The 21,311-nt window shown below is 35.9% G+C and overlaps 1 protein-coding gene across 3 annotated transcripts in view; it reads left to right on the forward strand.

Annotated features, from left to right (window-relative positions):
* dlgap3 (discs, large (Drosophila) homolog-associated protein 3) overlaps nucleotides 1-21,311 on the forward strand; it is a 205,266-nt gene that overhangs the window by 170,664 nt on the left and 13,291 nt on the right. For all 3 annotated transcript variants that reach the window (XM_051137251.1, XM_051137250.1, XM_051137252.1), the window contains 3 exons: nucleotides 10,125-11,251; nucleotides 19,835-20,055; nucleotides 20,341-20,443. In XM_051137251.1, the coding sequence (XP_050993208.1) occupies nucleotides 10,196-11,251; nucleotides 19,835-20,055; nucleotides 20,341-20,443 (1,380 nt within the window). In that variant the 5' untranslated portion in view covers nucleotides 10,125-10,195. The remainder of the gene's footprint in view (nucleotides 1-10,124; nucleotides 11,252-19,834; nucleotides 20,056-20,340; nucleotides 20,444-21,311) is intronic.

Consider the following 21,311-nt stretch of genomic DNA (forward strand, 5'->3'; position numbering starts at 1 on the left):
TTTTTTTTAATTCTAGAATGAAAATAAAATAACAATAGCAGTTTTTATCATCAAATAATAAAATTAAATTAAATGAAAAAAAAACCTCTTTCTATTAGAATTTTTGTTCATATTTATTTTAAATAAACAAAAGAAAAAACAATACAATAAAGAAAATAATAATAAAGAAAATTTATCTTGATTTAAAAAATTTAAACATTTAAAATAACATTTTAAAGAAAAAATATATAAGAATTAAACATTTCTATAATTTTTAATTAAATTTTAAAAATAATTCATTATATATTATATATATTTTCATTATATATATTTTTTGTAATTATATTTTATTAGAATTATTTTTAATTTTAAAGAAAAGAAAGAAAGAAAGAAAGAAAGTGAAAAAAAATATATACTGACCAACAAATTTTGTATAAATAAAATATAAAGCACTACGAACAATCATTTCAAAACCTACAAATAAAATTAGGCATCACAACATCATAATGTACAATATGAAAAATAGATATTGATAGATATTCATATCCAGTTTCAACTGTTATTAAATTCTTAGTGTTTTCAAAGAAACGTTAAGTGAGTGTTAGATGACAGCAAATGTAATAAAAATGGACATGTAACATTAAAATTAATATTAAATATGAATTAAAAAAAAAAATGTTTATTCATTTTTAAATGTATTTAAAACTCTAATATTGTCCATTAACAGATATAGTAGCAATATGGCTCCATAGCTACAAAATTACGATTTTGATTTCATGGGGTTTTTAATTCTCTCACATGCACGGTAGATGCACTGACATGCCAGTAGTGTATAATAATGAATAATTGCATTAAAATAATTGCCGCAATTTGCTTTCGTGGCAGCCATGCCAAATCACCAAAGCTGCAGCTCGTTTATGCCATCCAAATAAAAATAAATAGCGACAACTGGTTGAGTTGGCTAATGACCAGGCTGACAGATGATCCTTGTAATCATTCTTGTTTATATCAATCTGTTGTCTTCAGACGGGGGACAACAAATCTCTGGCAGTTCAGATCTGTCACACTGTGTGAAGTACACTAAGATGACGCTGACGATGGTCACTTTCTCATCCTCACAGACTGTAGTTTCAATCTAGTGTGCTTTATTGATATGACAAACAACAAGCCATTTTTTATAAGGCCAAAGTGTTTTTCAGCTTAACTGTCGAAATAAATAAACCCTGATGTCCAGTGTGAAGAGCGACAGTCAAAAGATGCGTGGATAAACAGCTTTTAGTGGGCTGCGCAAATGCGAATGCGAGTCAAAAGCCATCATGGATTTGTACGCAATCATGATCGCAAACAGAGACACGGAGCAGAAGCAACAGGGTGTTTGAATGTGATCTAATTAGCAGACACACACATACACTCTGTTCATTCTGTGATAAGAGAATCACTGCAGCTCTGATGAGAGACAGACCACTGTATTGCTGAGCTGACAGACTACAGATAAATAACTAACCTAAACATCAGCATTACGCCAGACCCAGCTTACCAGAACGCATTTAGAAATGCAGACGAGACAAGTCCTGTGCTCGTGCAAACATGCATCAAGTTTCCAAGGTGTGATCGACGTATTGAATTCTCTTTTAGAAGACACATTGACAAACCAATCTTTCTCCCCTTGCTCTATGAAGGTTGTAAGTTCAGGGCCTATCTGTAAGCACTGTGTCAACGATCCCTTAATTTATCTGACCCGAAACACTATATTGTAAATACCACACTTTTTTTTCATGTAATCTTTAGGATCATATTGTTGAGCATGTGATTTTTCAGTACAGAATTATACATCGGGTACGTACACATTTTTGGTTGTTCTTGTTCTTGCCTTTGTTTTAATGCTGATTCATGTTCATACTCTTCTTTAAACTATTTTTAACTGTAGTTTAATGTAAACTAACAAATCATAATTTATGTGTGAAAACTTAGATTTATGCACAAATACCATTTAAAAGTTTGTAAGATTTTATGAGGTTGAGTCAGTAAGATTTTATTATTATTATTATTAATATTATTATTAAGAAATTAATAATTTTAATCAGCAAGAATGCATTGTTAATCAAAAGTACAATAAAATCTTGTATAAAACTATTTTATATGAGATACTGGACACCTGATATGTAATATCTTATCAAGTCTTTGATAACAAGTTAACTTTCATAACAATATCTTGAAAAAACAAAACAAAAAACAAACAAACAAACAAAAAAACTAAATATAAATACAAATAAACAAATAAAAATTAATAATAAATAATAAAAAATAAACATTTTTTTGTTTTAAAGTAATGAAAAAGAAAGGAAAAAATAGAAATACAAAAAAGTATCTATAAACATTTCTATAATTGTTTATTTATTTATTTTTTTACATAATTATAATCTATAATTATTTTAAGTAATTTCTTTTAGAATTACTTTTTTTTTTTGAAAGAAAGGAAGAAAAATATATAATCTAAATAATATAAAAATATTTTTATTTCAAGTATGATAACAAGTTAACTTTAATAACAATATCCTGAAATAAAATAAAATAAAATAAATAAATAAGTAAGTAATAAAACAATAAATAAATCCTTAGAAGGAAGGAAAGAAAGGAAGAAAGAAAGAAAGAAAGAAAGAAAGAAAGAAAGAAAGAAAGAAAGAAAGAAAGAAATCTAAATAATATAAAAATATTTCTATTTCAAATTTTTGATAAGTTAACTTTAATAACAATATACTGGAATAAAATAAAATAAAAATAAAAATAAAAATAAAAATAAAAATAAAAATAAAAATAAATAAATAAATAAATAAATAAATAAATAAATAAATAAATAAATAAATAAGAACAGAAAAAAACAAATACAAATAAATAATACAAATAAAAAATATTATTTATATTATTTTTATTTTAAAGAAATAAAAAAGAAAATATAAATACAAAAAAGTATCTATAAAAAAGTTTCTTTAATTGTTTATTTAATTTCTTTACATAATTCATACTGTTTTTAGCAATTATATTTGTTTTAGAATTGCTTATTCTTATTTTAAAGAAAAAGAAAGAAAGAAAAATATATAGCATAAAAATGTTTATATTTCAGGTCTTTAATAACAAGTTAACTTTAATATCAGTATCCTTGAATATAAAATAAAATAAAATAAAATAAAATAAAATAAAATAAAATAAAATAAAATAAAATAAAATAAAATAAAATATATATTTACATTTTATTTTAAAGAAATGAAAAAGAAAGGAAAATACAAATACAAAAAATGTATCTATAAAAAGGTTTCTATAACTGTTTATTTAATATTTTGTATTATCCTTCATCATCTTTTTTCATCATTATATTCTATTTTTTACATTTCATTTTAAATAAATAAAAAAGAAAGGAAAATACAAAAAAAATGTATCTATGAAAAGGTTTCTATAATTGTTTATTTAATATTTTCATAATTTTTCATCATTATAATCTAATTATTTTTAGTAATTGTATTTTATTAGAATTTTCTTATTTTAAAGAAAGAAAAAAAGAAAGAAAGAAAGAAAGAAAAATATATAATATAAAAAAAATATTTGTATTTCAAGCCTTGGATAACAAGTTAACTTTAATAACAATAACCTGGAATAAAATAAAATAAAATATTTTTTTACATTGTATTTTAGTGAAATATAAAAAGAAATGAAAATACAAATACAAAAAAAATGTATCTATAAAAAGGTTTCTATAATTGTTTATCATCATTATCATTCATTCTATAATTGGTTTTCATCATTTTTTATCATTATAATCTAATTACTTTTAGTAATTATATTTTATTAGAATTTTTGTATTCTTATTTTAAAGAAAGAACGAAAAGAAAGACAGAAAAATGTATTAAATAAATAATACAAAAATATTTCTATTTCAAGTCTTTGATAACAAATTAACATTGATAACAATAAATGTTCCTTGAGCACCAAAGCGCAGAGACTGTACAGATAATAAACTCATTGCCATTATTTTCAGTGTGAATTTGCCTCTTTATGCAAATAAGTCTTCTGATAGAATGAATCTTCTCTGTCTGTGTGCGTTTTGTGAACAGATGCATGTGTCTATTGATCATAGCAGAAATGATGAAGATCAGATGGTGGCGAAGATCATTAGTCAAGCACTTTAAAGAGCTGATTCAGGTGTCTGGATCGCATTGGAGAAGCAATGTTGTTCAGTACCACTAAAGTATGCTAGATTACAGTTGCTGTCGTGCTTTATTTAAAAAAAAAATGCAATTTCCTCAATTAATCTGTGCTGCTTAGTTCCATGCACAAGATATCTGATACCTTCAGTTCCATTATAAAAATCAATAGACTTCAAGATGTGCTCCAACTGAATCTCTGTCCATTAATTTTGATCTGGTTTTCCATCATATTTTATCTGAAGCAATATCATGGTGTTCGGCTGTGCATGCATGCAGCTTAGAAGAAACAATGCTGGTGGTAAGTGAGAAAATGAAGACTTATTAAGGAGCGTAGGCCATCTGAGGTGTGCACAGCCCTCTAAGCCTCATGAAGAGCAGAAAGAACTGCTTCCACATGACGGCATAAGAAATCCTGTTACAATCTGACAGTGGGAGTGATTGCCGGTAGCAATGTGCAGACACTGAAGTTTGGCATTATGAAACTTTTGGAGAGGCTGTGATTACTGAGCATCTATGAAATTACCATAAAGTCACAGACACATGGTGAAATGCATGTTAATGTCCACACACGGACACGCACACACACACATACACACCGTTCAGTCCTTTAACAGAACTAGGTCAGTGCTTTTCTCCTACACTCAAGCAAGAATTTCCACGTAATAGCCCCACATGTTCCACTTTTCCTCTCTTGTCCTTTTCCCCCCATCATATCTGAGATAATTTCACCTCCCTTTATGCCCACACACACACACATAGACAAACATGTAATAATCTTCCTTAAGTGACTAGTTGCCCGTGTGAATGCTCTCTTCTCAAGTTTCTAATGAAAGATTACAACATTATGCTCAGGAGTCAAAAGGATCGATTCTCTCATGAATAAATAAACAGAACAGCTTCATCTGAGTATTTCTGGTGAAGTTGAGATTCGCACTGATGGTCCTTCTTCATGTAGTCCATTATTCAAAAATAAATAGATAAATAAAAAATGGGTACAGCTGAAAGCATAGACACTGAAATGTATTAGTATTGTGCTGACACCATAAAATGACTGATCTGTCGGTATGGTCTTTTAAACAAATACTTTTTAACTATTTATATGTAACTATTTTTTAAACTATTTTAACTGTAGTTTGGTTTCACTAAATTTACTGTAAACTGTAAAGCAGATGTTTTAACAAATCAGTTTCTGTGTGAAAACTTAGATTTATGCACAAAAATAGAAAAGTCAGTAAGATTATTATTATTATTTGAAGAAACAAATAATTTTATTCAGCAAGGATGCATTACTGATCAAAAGTACAATAAAAACTTAAAACTTAAAAAAAATATTTCTGTTTTGTCTTTGATAACAAGCAACGTTTGATAACAATATCCTGGATTAAAATTAAATAAAGACTTTCTAAAGGAATATTTCTATTTTAATACATTTTTAAATGTAATTTATTCCTGTGATGCAAGCTGAATTTTTAGCAGCTATTACTCCAGATGTAAAAAAAAAAAAAAAAAAAAAAATCTATAATACACTGATTTGGTGCTCAAGTAACATTTCTTATTATTATCAATAATGAGGTTGTGCTGCTTAGTATTTGTGTGTGTGTGTGTGTGTGTGTGTATATATATATATATATATATATATATATATATATATATATATATATATATATATATATATGTATATATATATATATATATATATATATATATATATATATAGTAAATAAGCTTTATAAGCCTTGTTCATTTCAAATTTCAAGCGATCACAGAGAGACGCATCTATGAAGGACAATTAGCCTAAAGTATGTCAAAACACTCGTCTTGACGATTAACTTTGTTGATTTAACAATGATTAATCTATATTTAATGTATACAGTGTAGATGCACCAATCTACCGAACATATTTCAACTGATCTCTATTCCGAGTTTGCGCACGAACTGCATGCAATCATTTTTAAAAATTTTGTGCGTGGAAATATTACGAACTCTTTAAACATCCGTTAACAGAGAAGATCATGGTTCACAGTACGTGAAAATTAGGAAATATTATCCTAAATATAGAAACGGGGAGTTATATGAATGTGTCATATATTTTGGTGTCATATAAGCTTATTTATAAAAATAAAAGATAACATGAGTCAAAAACAATGATAACAGCAGCTACTTTATTTTTTATTTTATTTTATTATTTTTTTTGTGGCAAAGCCAGTAAAAATTTTGACCGGGCAAGTAAAAAAAAAAAATATATATATATATATATATATATATACAGCAGGTAAAATAATTTTTCAGAGTAAATATGTTTTCAAAGGTGTTGTTGACTTGAAATTTTCACCAGATGTCGGTAACAACCCAAGTAATCCATACATACAAAGAAAACAAAACAAATAAGTTAATAAATGAAGTTATGTGTAATAAAATTGAATGACACTGGGAATATATATATATATATATATATATATATATATACTATATTATATTATATATTATATATACAGCCATATCTCATGTCTACAAGTGTGATATTGCCTTTATACACCATTTTGACAGCACAAGTGTGTAAATACATAAATAAAATAACAACAGAGTGTATTAACAGTTGAACAGCTGAGCCTAAGCCTCCATTACTAATTCCAAAACGTCACTTTAAAACTAGTAACGAATGAACATTGAGTTGTTTCATTGAAAGCTTATTGTATTAAAACTTACTGTATTATGTGGAGTAGAGTATTATGAGAGATAGCAATCATAAATACCTGCATCTGATACAGCATTCATTCTTCAGATTCATTATGAAACATTAGTTTGAATGTCCTCATGTTGAACCACTATAGAGACATCAGAGCCAGCTGTAAATTTCAGATCTGGTCGAGGTGAGGCACTCTCGGGCGGATTCATAAGCGTTGAACGCCCGCTGACGATCTGTAGCTCACATTTCTGAAAACGTCGAAACATATTTTCAAATAGACGTTATCTTTATTAAGAAACTGAATATTTGAACTATAAACAAGTACACTCTCACCTGAAAACCTCTTAAAACTACATTCCGTGACACAAAAACAGTATTATTTATAAAATTACAGTGGCTTTGGGCATCCGCCATGACACTTACTGTGAGAAATACGGCAACTTTGTCAAGCGGAGTGATACAAACAGTGAAACGGCTGTTGGAGTTCTGTTGGACTCTAATATTCTTAGCAGCCAATCAGATTTGAGAACCAGAACATTTTTTTCAGTATTCTTATATTAATTAAAAGTCAGCATTAAATTAAAAGTCTTTACTGCCACTTTTGATTAATTGAATGCATCCCTGATAAATTGAAGTACTCATTTAATTTCTATTGTCAGAATAACCGACTGATTACTCGATCACCAAAATAATCGTCTGTGTTTTCTCTACAACAGTTTGACTTTAATTTGAATGCATGCCATCTTAAAGACTATAGAGCTATTAGATTAGTTCTAGTACACTGGCCTAATGGCTGGGAAAGTGTTGATAGTAGTGTGTTAATTTGTGTTTATATGTGAACTGAGAGTTTTTTGATTGCTCCGTATGGCTGGCCTTTGCTTGTTGTATATTGAAAAGGTGGTAACGTAAGGCTGTCTAAAGTCTAAAGATTGAGACAGAGATAGAGAGATGCATACATAAACAAAAAAAGAGACTTATACAGGCTTTCAAGCAGTTGGCGATGAAACAGACAGACAGGCAGCAGCCACATAAACCGGAGTGAAAGAAGTAGGTCAGAACGATGGAGAAACGGAGAGAGAGAGATTGTCTGGAGAGACTTTGAGCTGGTGAGGCGAGGGAGAATAGAAATGATGGGATGGGTTTCATGCCCTCTTTTGTTTTCATCTCCATTTTCATCTCGGGTTCAGGGAGGAGACGGTGCAATGATGCCACGGGAGGCAAACGGGGGCCAGCTGGCACCTGAAGTGGTGTTGAGTGGCATTGATTGACAGAAGCCTCTACTAAATTACGGGAAACACCAGACTCTGTGTTACTCATGCTGAGAGATGTGACAGCAACGTGGAACTTGATGTACATTGTGAACGTTTGTTCTTTCAGTTTGTCACACACACACATACACATACACATACACATGCTTCAGAAACCCTCTGAAATCAACAAGACTTATGTATGTGATATATTTATAACAATATGTTTGGAGCATTTCCTATCATCTGACTCCTTATTTATTTTTAGCATTATTATTATTATTCATTTTATTTTTTATTTTCTTGATATGTTGGATGGAAAGCCAGTGGTACTTGAACCATCAACTTGTCAAAAAAATCTAAAACAAGGCTTATTATATTTTGAATTTTGAATTTAGTTATGTTGAATTTATTTCTAATTTGTTTTCATTTATCACTCATTAGTTTATCAAATCATTGTTAATATTTCCCTGAGGTTCAGTTTATTTAGTTCTTAATTTCAAATTCAAAGTTTTTGGGGTATCTGGTATTATTAAAATGTTTAATGTGAAAAAATCACAGCACAAGCTTGTGTTATTGCTGTTTATTGGCATTTAGATTTTTTAATGTGGATGGGTTGTAAAGGTTTAAAGTTTTATATGCACAATGCACCAAAAAGTAAAACTGAAATTAAATTGTGGCCATATTTATTTTATTTTAGTTTTGGAGATTTTCCCAGATATATTAGTTTTTGTTTTTATTTCATTTAACAACAACATCACTGACATAAGTTTAACATTACCTTTAACTTTAATTGACATAATGTACACTAGTTTCCATAATGAAGGTGCTTCAGGCACCACAACAAGCAGTTTAGTTATGGTATTCAATGAAAACAAGCTTCAGTGTTTAATGAAGTCCAAAATAAATGAGTGGAAACTATGTGAAAATACAATACCGCAATCACAGACATTTCTCAAAGGACCCATAAGATGACCAAAAATCAGTAGGTAATTTACTCTGTAACTTCTACAAAAGTTGGGTGCGAAAAACAAAGACATGTTTATTTTGGACGGGATAGAAAGCACAAAGTTCATTCATTTCCGTGAAGCACAAATTTAGTTAGTAAATAATGACCTCTCATGCCGATTCGATATTTAACAAGAAGTGTAAGCACCGCTCTGCTATTTTAAGCCCAGAGATCATGACACAAAGGATCAAGCTAGCTGTGCAAATTTAGCTCATTAAAAGTAACAGGCTAATCTCCATCTAATGATCACCTCAACATCTGTCAGCAATAGCTGGCGTTTGGAAAGCCACCTGCTTCAAAGACCAGACCCATATGAACAGCAACCACCTGACAAGCATGAGCCTATTTCCACTTTTCCTCTGTTTCCTTTCAGGCTTTTTGCCCGTTTTATCATTGAGATCATAAAATGGGCACAGATTGTGTTGTGAAACAATAAGCAGATTTATCAGTTATGAACATGAACTAGATTAAAGGTTGAATTAGCAGTGAAGCGGCCCTGTACTGCCAATTGAACAGATTTTGAGAGATAGTGACACAATGATTCACTCCAACAAAGAACCTAGAGTGAATCAAATGAAAATAGCAAGTCATTTTTCCACAGCGTTTGCCCACCCTCACTCATGTGTGTTCAGGGTCAATGGCAGCGCTGCTACACCAGACGGATTGGAGCGTGCTTGTTCTGCATTGTCAGCTGCCTGGTTGTGGTTGTTGTTAGAATACAAAACAACACATCCCTGAGAAGGAAAATAATATCATTTTTGCTGAAAAAACTAAACCATTTATTGGCGTTCTCAAACACCTTGAAGCTTTTAATTTAGTACAGTTGTCTTGTATAAAAGCTCATATCAAATAAATAACAGTGCCTTTTTTCACTTCATCTGAAAAGTCAAGGGACATGTTGGTTTACCATGTTTTGAGAATAATGCTGATTTTTAATGTACTGTACACAAGGATGTGTGTAACTGTCTCATCAAAAATATTTTTTTTTCCTCCTCTCTCCATAGTTGACTCCGGCGCAGCCCTGTCGCGCCCACAGCGCCCCCTCTCGGCCCGGACGGCCCACCATGCCCCGGCCATGAAGGGGTACCAGGTGAGTCGCAGTCTGTCGCAACACTCCTCTGGGCCTTGCTATTGCATGCCCGAGGACTGCGACACTGCGCGGGACTACATGCACCACCCCGACCACTACCAGGGGCACAATGACCACCCCTACTACCCGCCTGGTGGGCCCCCTGAACCGTCGGCCATGGTCCCATCTGGTGGAGGCACCTTCCCTCGCTCACACCCCAGTCAGCCACAGCCCTACGACTCCACATGTGAAGAGTGTTTATCCTCAGCAGGGCATGGCCATGGTCATGGGGGAAAGATGCACCGTATCCCACCAAACCTTCTGGATCAGTTCGAGAAACAGTTGCCCTTCCACCCAGACGGCTTCCACACCCTGCAGTACCAACGCACAGCCAGCGGGGAACAGCGCAGTGAAAGTCCAAGTCGCATACGGCATCTGGTGAACTCAGTCCAGCGTCTATTCGCCAAGTCACATTCGCTGGAGACACCCTCTAAACGAGAGTTTAACGGCACCCGTGGGGGAGAGTACCGGGATAGGGATAGAGGCCACCGCAGCGGTGGTGAGGAAAGTGGCGGACATCATTATTCGGGAACGCACCAGTCTCGCTCAGCCCGTCGGAACAAGAGCCGAGAACGAAGCAAGAGTGGAGACTCCCGTCATGAGTCTCGAAGCTCCCGCCATCGCAGCAAAACAGCTGGATGGTGGAGCTCCGATGACAACCTGGACAGTGACAGCAGCTTTCTGGTGGGTGCGGGCAGGGGAGGGCGTGGGTATCCCACCGGGCACGAGACCCTGGATGCTGCCATCCAGGAACTTACCTTGAGGAAATCTAAGGGGCCCCCTCCAGGAGAGTGCCTGGCTTGCACCAACATAGCCATGGCTGGGGACAGTGGACACTCTCTGAAGAGAAGCACATGGTCGGCCATGACGGTCAGTCAGGCTAGAGAGGTCTATCCATCTTCCCGTGGAGGAGGAGGTGGAGGAGGAGGTGGAGGTGGATATGAGAAGGCATTGGTTCCTCTAGATCCAAAAATGAAGGAACGATCACTCCACTATCTGCAGGCAAGTTCTGCATCTGTGTCTATCTATCTATCTATCTATCTATCTATCTATCTATCTATCTATCTATCTATCTATCTATCTATCTATCAGGGGTGTTTCCTCAAAATATTGAATGGGAAAAAAATGTGTAGTACAAAAATAAAGCAGTGCCAATATTACAAAATATAACATTTAAAAAGTGTAGAAATCAGATGTTTTTCTAAAGAAACATTGTCCAACAGTGACACCAGCAGGTAAAGTTACAGTGGATGTCCTCGTCTCTTGCCTTCCCTGAGTCCATTGAATTTTAACAGACCCTCTAAATTAGGGGTGCCCAAACTTGGTCCTGGAAGGCCGGTGTCCTGCAGAGTTTAGCTCCAACGTGCCTCAACACACCTGCCGGGAAGTTTTTAGTATGCCTAGTAAGAGCTTGACTAGCTCAGGTGTGGTTCAGGTGTGTCTAATTGAGGAAGGAGCTAAACTCTGCAGGACATGATTGGATATGACTGGTTATGTTTGGCTGTGATTGGTTTATGCGATAAATCCCGCCTCCTGTGTTGGGGTGTGTTTCACGTTTGCGAAATGATCAATATAATGGTTAAAGGAAAGACTAAATTTAAAAAGTAAGTAAACAACTCACACCTAAGGTCCTTTCACACTGAGTCTGAAAGATTTGTGTGCGTTTTTTTCACATTCGTCATCCTAAAAATCTGTCACACACAGAAACCTTGCATACTGACAGCAGCGATATGCTCTGCACTCCTTTAAGAGGGGTTCATCCCTATACCCTAATCTCTTCAAAGGGGTTATCCTCCTGAGTGAGAGCTTCGAAGGGTAGGGTGTAGTGGACCAAACAACTGTTTTTTGAAGTACCCTTGTGCATCGTCATCCCATGCCCATATGGAGGTGCTGTCATCATGCAAAGAATCTGTGCAAAGGATCATGGGTACATGTATATCAGTTGTACCCTTTAAAATCCTTCATTTCGAAGGGCCTTTTGAAGTGGCTAGTGTTTAACACTTCAGTTTGGAACGACACTTTAACATGATTGTTTTCACTCCGAAATGTCCTTCGGAGGGCGATATATCCCGCTTGGAACGCACTGTGAGCGTGATGCATATTAATTTGTCGGTTGCGAAAAAAATTTGCAAAACAATACAAAATTGAGTCTTCAAGCTGTGAGGATGATTTTGTTGCTCTCTCTTTTCTTAAAAAGAGAAAGGGGAATATTGGGTGCATCCAATCCTGAGATTGCATAGAAATGAAGAAGGGTTTCACCTCCTTATCAAGGAGCTGCGGGACTATCCAAATCAATTCAACGTTTCGGGAGTGTGTAAACGTGATTGACACAACGTAAGGTCATTTATTTTTTAACATGCAAAAATTTAGAACAAGAATTTTGGACACAAGTGTGGAAGGACCTTTAGCTATAAGCACTTTGTAATGTAAAAATAAGACTTAAAATGGCATGAAAACTTGATCTATGGGAGTTTTTAGTGAGTAATCTGTGAGTAATAGTGAGTTTTTAGTTAGGTAGGTTTTGAAGCATGGATGCTGGTTTGCGCTGGTTTAACCTGATCCTTAGCTGGTTTATGCTGGTCCTTTGCTGGTTTAAGCTGGTCATGTGCTGGTCCTGCATCCATGCTTCTAAACCTACCTAACCAGCATATGCTGTTTTTTCAACAGGGTATCTATCTATCCATCCATCAATCATCTGGCCAAAAATGCATTGTCAATTCAATTCTGAATGGCATGCAACCCCAGTATGTAAGTGAGACAAACTTTAACAGCATGTGAGCCCATTTCCAAGTCAGTGCAGTGACCCCAAATTGGCTCCCACTGAGATTTCAATATTTATGTGGAGTCTCTCTTCACAAATACAATCAGTCTGCTGTCCTTATTGACTTGCAGATTCATTTCATTGTCAAAAGAATTAATCTGTCTGCAGAGATGAGGATCTGCGCTAAATGACAATTTCTGTGAGTGAAAGAAAAAACTAACTTGATGATTATATTTGTTATCAGCTGCTAGCTGTGAAGAATGGAGGCTGATGCTATTTCCAGCCTCTGTCAGCTTGGTGTGAAAGGGTGAAAAACAGCATCGGAGGATAGAGGAAAACAACACATTAACCCTTGGCCTTCACAAAACACATTGTGAACACTCACAAATGCTGCTATTGATATCAGCAGCAAGCTGTGTGCTCCATTTCTCCTACTCATCTGCTCAATTACACACACAACACTGACATCCTGCTTTGCGATATCAAGTAGACTAGAATACGAGATACTTCTTAGCATCGTAATTCAGCTTTATTGGTGTTATGTGCAGCTGCCTAAATAATAATAATCTGACACCGTAACTGACCTTGGTACTACCACAGGACTTTTTAAAAGAGGAGGTTTAGTTTTGCTTGAGAAATAATTTACAACAATGACACACACTAACAACTGAAAGTCCTGTCCTGAGCTGTACTCTATGTCCTGCTGCTTCCTTGATGAATGAGCAGCACATAGTGTAATTGGACTCAATTACTGTTTTCCTTTCTGTCTTTCTCTCTCACACATATGCTGTTAGGGTGGTAGACTCACCCACTGTGAACACATCTAGAGATGCTACCACAAATACTTATTTGTGGACACACACACAAATGGGGGAGGAAACCGTATCTGACATGACAGCAGGTTAAATGAGGATAATTGTTCTCCTATGCACGCTCTCACACTTCCCACCGAGTGTCAGCATATGGTTATGTTTCTAAGGTAACAGGATGGAGCTCTAGGAGGTTACGCTCCTTTCAAGGTACAACAGTGAGCCACAGTTGAGCACTACTTATAAAATAAGGCCTATGTATTCACAGAATCCCTGTGTGAATCCTGTTGTTACCAGGCAGACACCAGTGGGAGTCCTGGCTCACTTTGTACCCTGGGGGAGATGGTAAAAAATGGTAAAAATAGCAGCTTTTGTGTTACACTGATATTTTTTAGTCTAAAGCAAACGTGCCATGAAGGGCACAACTTGATTTTACTAAATTGAAATGAGTGATTTCTGTTTTAGATTCCCTCAAAGTTGCCTCCATGACATTTCTTTTCTTCTGGTGGTAGCGCAAGAAAATATCAGGCTGTGTAGGGAAAGTGGTATGTCCAATAGCTTGTGGCCTTCGGTTATCATTTTTGTTTCATTCATGCTGCCTAGACTTCAAACACCTGGTGCTCAAAGTAAAGAAGACCAGTTTCACTAAAGTATAGACTGAATAGCAGCTGTGAGAAAGCACAATAAGCATCAGGTGCACTCCATCTCATGGCTGCTCTGTCCTCGAGCTCTTCAGTGGGAGAGAGAGTAAAGTCAATGCTTTGTGACTGACATAACCAACTGTGCTGTCTCTTGCATTCCCTGCTATTGTTGCCCAGGGCGACAGGAACGTGCGTAGAGGTCTTGCCCTGACACTAATTTAACCTTCTGTAATATTAGCACTTGCAAACTCCAATTACACAGAACATCAGCTTCACTGTGATAGAAACACATCTGGTCAGTCGCCACTATTATTTAGCTAAATTGTCAATATCGTTATTATAACGTTCATCTGGTAACACATCATGCGCTATTTTATCAGGTTTGTAAGGTAAATCATTTATAAACCTACACAAACACAGGAGAATACATCAATATCTTTCTCAATATGCTAACTCTTCTTTGTGATTTCAAAATAAAAGCTCAAACCCTTACTCTGAGTACATGTTTTGATGTCCACATATTCAAATAGTAGCTGTAGCTTTTCTATCATAAAGTAATGGCCAAATATGAAAGATTCTGGCTCAGCGCCAGCCAACGTGCGAAAACGCAGTTTAAATTTTGGCAGTTGCGTGACGTCACCGAACGTTCTAAATCCCATATGTGGGACTGTACTCCCAGGGGCACAGAAGTAAGAATCCCATATGTGGGACCATACCGCTCAAAGGGTTAAACTACATTTTGGAAGTTCAAACTCACGGGCACCATAGAAGTCCACCATGTGGAAAACATTCCTGAATTTTTTCCCTCAAAAAACACAGTTTCTTTACAACTGAAGAAAGAAGACATAAATATCTTGGATGACAAGGGGGTGAGTACCTTACCTGCAAATTTCTGTTCTGGAAGTGAACTTCTCCTTTAAAGAGATAGTTCAGCAAAAAAAATGAAAATTCTGTCACTCACCATCTAGTTGTTCCAAACGTATATGCATTTATTTTTTCCATACTATGTGAAATTAATGGATATTGTCAACCTATGGTTGACAATATCCATTAACTAAACCGGGGGCTTTAGACTCCTTGTGGGGAATAATTAATGGTGCGGCATTTGGTTTATATCCTTATATCCATTGCCACATCTAAGCTATTTCAGTAGCTGTGGTCATTGTATTAGTACTGAGTTGTGTATTCAGAGTTGTGTTGAGGTAAAAATAGCAACAGGTAGCTCCAGTAGCTCACTGAATGCAACCATTTCACATCATCAAAATAATTGCGCCCCCCATAGTCCAAAATATGTATAAAACAAACCCCCATAACCCCCAACCCTGCATACAGTCCCCATCAGTGCTCATTCTGTGTTCCATCGTAAAGAGAAACTGGTCCAGAGAAAATTGTTGAGGTCTTTTAGTTATAGCTAAAGGCAGAGCAGCTGACTCAGCTACCCTAAGCCTCTGGGGAGAAAAAAAAAACAGCTGTGGGCTGCAGCTCGGTCGGGGGCTCATCGCGGGAGAGCAGTTTTTGATGTGATCTGATCTGAAAACATGGGGATGAACCAGATGAATCCTCTGTTACAAGTCGGCCGATATGTGTCGCAATTAGCAGGAGACCAGGAGGAAGTGAAATGTGTCAATATAATGAGAACGAATACCAGGGGCTGTTGGGGGGGGGGCGTGAGAATAAGAGGATGAGAACAATAACAGGTTGCATGGAAGGAAAGTCTGTTTTGTGGCAGTGGGATGGGGAACATTGAATGAAAATGAATACAGAATTGTCATTTTTGGGTGAACTGTCTGTTTAAATAAAAATTTTATCATTTACTTACTTGCACTTCACTCATTCTGTGCTCAAGCTGTACACTATGCTGTTTTTAGTGATTCATTTTTAGTGACCTATTCATTTAAAATGGTCAGAAGGAGGCCAATTATGTGACAGTTATGTAAGAAAAACGGTATGACATTAATGCAGTGACATTACACGTACGTCTTTGCAGGAACTTTCGGCGTTTTTCTGCTGTGTTAAAAGAACAAAATGGAAGTCTGAGGAAAAATGAACAGAACGGCGGAGATACTCAAAACAAGGATTAGAAAAATCGATGATCAGCTTCTCCAGAAGAGGCCAGTTGAGCTCCTGATTCGAAATTATGTTTGTGCATGGGTGTGTTTTTGTGTACCTAAGGGCACGTGTGTATTAGAAGGAAGACAGGAGGGGGTGGAGCCAAGAGAAACAGAGATGAATAGAGAGATCAAGTCGCATCATCCTTTGAAAGAGATGACCTTTAAATACCCCATTGAGTGGTCAATTGATAGATAAGGCATTCCTTATCTTGTGTGTGTGTGAGCACAAGTGCATCTCCGCTTGGTCATTTGGTGGGGGGATTATCACTTGATGTCGGTGAAAGAAAAGGGTGAGAAAAGAAGTATGAAGCCATCTTTTAAGTCACTATCTTCCATTGTTTTATATATTTATCTCTATTTTTATGTATGCACTGCCTCTTTGGACAAAATGTCCATTGATAACTCTACACCTACAGTCTTAGGGATAGTTCATTAGATCATTTACTCACCCTTAAGCTGTTTCAAACCTCCTACAAGTTACATTGATACACCAGTAGGTGGCGACAAGTGACTTTCGTATATTAAGTGAGTGACTGAAATGTTCACTTTACTCATTCATACAAAGCATTGATTCTTTTTGATACAAAACAAGTGACTGACTTAATGAGTGAGTCATTGAATAATTCACTCGTCCGTTTTGTGCAAAAACACTAGCTCATTCATGTATGAAACAAAAAATGTGGGTCACTGAATTATTCATGTTCCAAACCTGTATGAATTTCTTCTGAGAACAAAAGTACGTATTTTAAATAGGTTGACAATATCCATTAACTTCCATAGTATGGAAAAAAGAAATGCATATAGGTTTAAAACAACTAGATGGTGAGTAAATGGTGACAGAATTTTCATTTTTTGCTGAACTATCTCTTTAAAGGAGAAGTTCACTTCCAGAACAGAAATTTGCAGGTAAGGTACTCACCCCCTTGTCATCCAAGATATTTATGTCTTCTTTCTTCAGTTCAACTGTATTTTTTGAGGGAAAAAATTCAGGAATGTTTTCCACATGGTGGACTTCTATGGTGCCCGTGAGTTTGAACTTCCAAAATGTAGTTTAACCCTTTGAGCGGTATGGTCCCACATATGGGATTCTTACTTCTGTGCCCCTGGGAGTACGGTCCCACATATGGGATTCTTACTTCTGTGCCCCTGGGAGTACGGTCCCACATATGGGATTCTTACTTCTGTGCCCCTGGGAGTACGGTCCCACATATGGGATTTAGAACGTTCGGTGACGTCACGCAACTGCCAAAATTTAAACTGCGTTTAAAGCCAGAAAGAGACGCGAGCTGTGCTTGCCATATAATCACAATTATGCAGTGTTTGCAACCACATAACGTTTAATTTAGGTTTCAGACATTTAAATACACATAAGTACTAGTAAAACAATACATTTAGAGTTTGTAAAACACACGGATGTCTATAGAAGCTGCAATAACATTCCATTCAAGTATAATTTGCAGACGTGTTTGATTCATATCAGATACACATAGTGTAAGTAACGATATTATAATATACGATAATATTTTGAATAAAAAAAGGAAAAACGAAATAAAAGCGATGTGTCTGTCGTACAGCGCTATAGTCCTGCGGTGTGTCATGTGACAATCATGATGTGTCACCATGGAAACAATAAAGGGAACGTTCTAAAATAACGTTTGTCTAAAAAAACTCACTTTGGGGGGTCAGATAGAATATTAGAAAGAAAGACATGAACATCTTGGATGACAAGGGGGTGAGTATATTATCTGTAAATTTTTAGATGTTTTATTTAATTTAATATTCCTGCATCCTTACAGTGGAAGCTAGATGATTCACAAAATTTAAGCACAGAGAATACGTATTCAATTAAGCAGTGACAGCAGCAAGCAGAGGGAACATCCTCTTGTCAAACATAGACAATACTGGACCTGCACCCATCTTGCCTTGCCATAAACTAAAAAAGTTATTGGTTCTGTTATTAAACGTCTAGCCATCTAATAGTGGCTGTACAGCTTGTAAGACACCATTTTTTTATTTTATGTGTTCAAAATATGTGACAGACAGGAGAGGCCGAAAAAATAAAAGAACAGCAATAATAGGCAGCGATGCTATCAGGAAAGGACATGGCTCTGGTGGGCAGAGTTCATGAAAATAAATAATCTTGCCTTTCCCCTCCATAACCTACTATCTCCCCACATCTGTGCTCTGTCCATGCCCCAGGCGAGGGGCAGCTCTTGAGTGTGATGACAGCTCTAAATGTACAGCTGGTGCCTTTCATCCCTGTCAGCCAATCAGATTTCATTTTACTCAGCTGCCCTCAGTTCAACCCTGCATTCCCTCTGGTCATGCTGTGGCCAGAAAGCCACATATCTAACAAGATTATTTTTTCTGATATACATAAACCTTTAGTTGCAGTAGTAGTTGCGTTTTCTCTCATATCAGTGATATATAGCTATACAACAATACAATTAATTCCTCAAATTTAGCACTTGGACTTTTCACTCTTTGTAACACCTCAGATATACTGTCAGTTACATCGATACACCAATAGGTGGTGACTTTCTTATATAGAGTGAGTCTATATAAGACAATTCATTTTTCAGTTTTACAAAATAAGTGATTGCCTTACAGGGATAGTTCACTCAAAGTGAAAATTCTGTTTTAATTTACTCACCCTCATGTCGTTCCAAACCTGTAAAACCTTTGTTCATCTTTGGAACACAAATTAAGATATTTTTGATGAAATCCGAGAGCTTTCTGACCCTGCATAGATAGCAAGGCAACTACTAAGTTTGAGTCCCAAAAACGTAGTAAGGACATTGTTAAAATCAAAAATGTCTTAATTTGTGTTCTGAAGATGAACAAAGGTCTTATGGGTTTAGAAGGACATGAGTAATTATCGATGGAATTTTCATATTTGGAAGAACTATACCTTTAATGAGTGAGTCACTGAATAACTCACTCATCTGTTATGTTCACAAAAACATTAACTCATTCAGGTATGAGTGAATCACTGAATCATTCATTTTGATTTGTTCAAAAACAGATACATTTAAGAACGACACAACTGACTTTCTAAATTAATCAATGAATTATTCACTCAATATGTGTTCAACCGATTCAAAGAAACTGTCGATACTGTTAGAAATGTCCTGTGTGAGGTTGTTCTACATTAACACAAAAACGTAATACTGAGAGTATTAAGTTTTTGTGTGAATGTAGAACAGCCTCATCAGTTTTACATGTAAAGGCCACCCTGACAGCAAGTTGTGTGTCTCTTACAGGTTCCCTCAGATGACTGGTGCGGTGGTGGTCCATCTGACAGTGCTGGGGAGATCCCTTGCAGACGTATGCGCAGTGGCAGCTACATCAAGGCCATGGGGGACGACGACAGTGCTGACTCAGACACCAGCCCCAAAGCCTCACCCAAATCAGCACTCATTGCCCAGAGAGAAGCCTTCCGCCGCTCTGTCAGCATGGACCAGCGCTCCTCTACCACATCCAAGTCAGATGTCACTTGGTTTTCGTTTTTAATTTTCAGACTCTGTGACCTTTTTGTGTAGCTATTTTGAGATCTGTATTTGCACTTTAAAAAGTAACACTTTGGACTGCCATGTAAAACCTATATATAAATGTGATAAGAATTATGGAAGTACCAAGGTATTTCCATTTGGTACATCATTGTACGATGGTACTGCAACAGTACATAAGGATAGAGTGGTGTATGTGCTTTGCTTTTTGGAACTGAGAAATGCAATCTGGGGTTGTAACGGTATGTTCCTCTTCTCAGGTACTCTTGTAAACAGTGTACAGACGTCTACCCAAACAGTCGAACCACACCTAAAGGCCACCCTCGTTCCCGTAGCGCCACACGCTCTCTGACCAGTGCTCAGGTAAAACCATCCAGTGTTCACATGAGATGTTAGTTTTCCAGGTTACTTTAATGATTTATTTTTCTTACAATAATCATGAAAAACATAAGTTTGTTAGGGCAAAAATAGGTGATTGCTAGGGTGCTCTGCTGGTTGGTTTGGTGATCTTGGTTGGAGTTCTGGTGTTCACTAAGACGTCTTGCTAGTTGCTAGCCCTTACGAAAAAGAAGTTTATTCAAGATAGTGGGCCAATTTAGTCCCAAGGAGTATTGAAATAGTACACTTAAAATTATACCACTGGTACACTGATATTTGTATACTTTCTACATAAAGTATACTTAAAAATATACTTGGACTTTACTTAAGTATACTTAATTAAATAAACTTTATTTAAAGTATACCTTGAAGTATACTTATTTTTTGTACAGGAGGACATAACTAGGTTGTTATTAGAGAGTTCTGGGTAATTGCTACAGCATAACTAAGTAGTGGCTTGGGTGTCATGCTAGTTACTAGGGAGTATGGGCTGGTTTCTAGTATATATCTAAGTGGTGGTTTGGCTGTTCTGGTGATGGTTAGAGTTTGGCGTAACTAAGTGGTGGCTTGGGAGTTCTGTTGATCGCTAATGTTTATTGCTAGTTGCTAAGGCATAACTAGGTTGTTATTAGAGAGTTCTGGGTAGCTGCTAGAGAGATGGGTAGTGGAGGCATGGGTGTCCTGCTAGTTGCTAGGGAGTTTAAGTTGGTTTCTTGTATATAAGTGGTGGTTTGGGTGTTCTGGTGATTCTTTACGTGCATTAGTCAATGACACAGGAAGGCAAACAGTAGTCTATTGCTAGGGTGTCCTACTATTCCCTTTGGCATAACTAGCTTGTGGCTTGGGTGGTCCT

The sequence above is a fragment of the Labeo rohita genome, chromosome 19 (genome assembly GCF_022985175.1).
Source record: "Labeo rohita strain BAU-BD-2019 chromosome 19, IGBB_LRoh.1.0, whole genome shotgun sequence".
NCBI classification, from domain to species: Eukaryota; Metazoa; Chordata; class Actinopteri; order Cypriniformes; family Cyprinidae; genus Labeo; species Labeo rohita.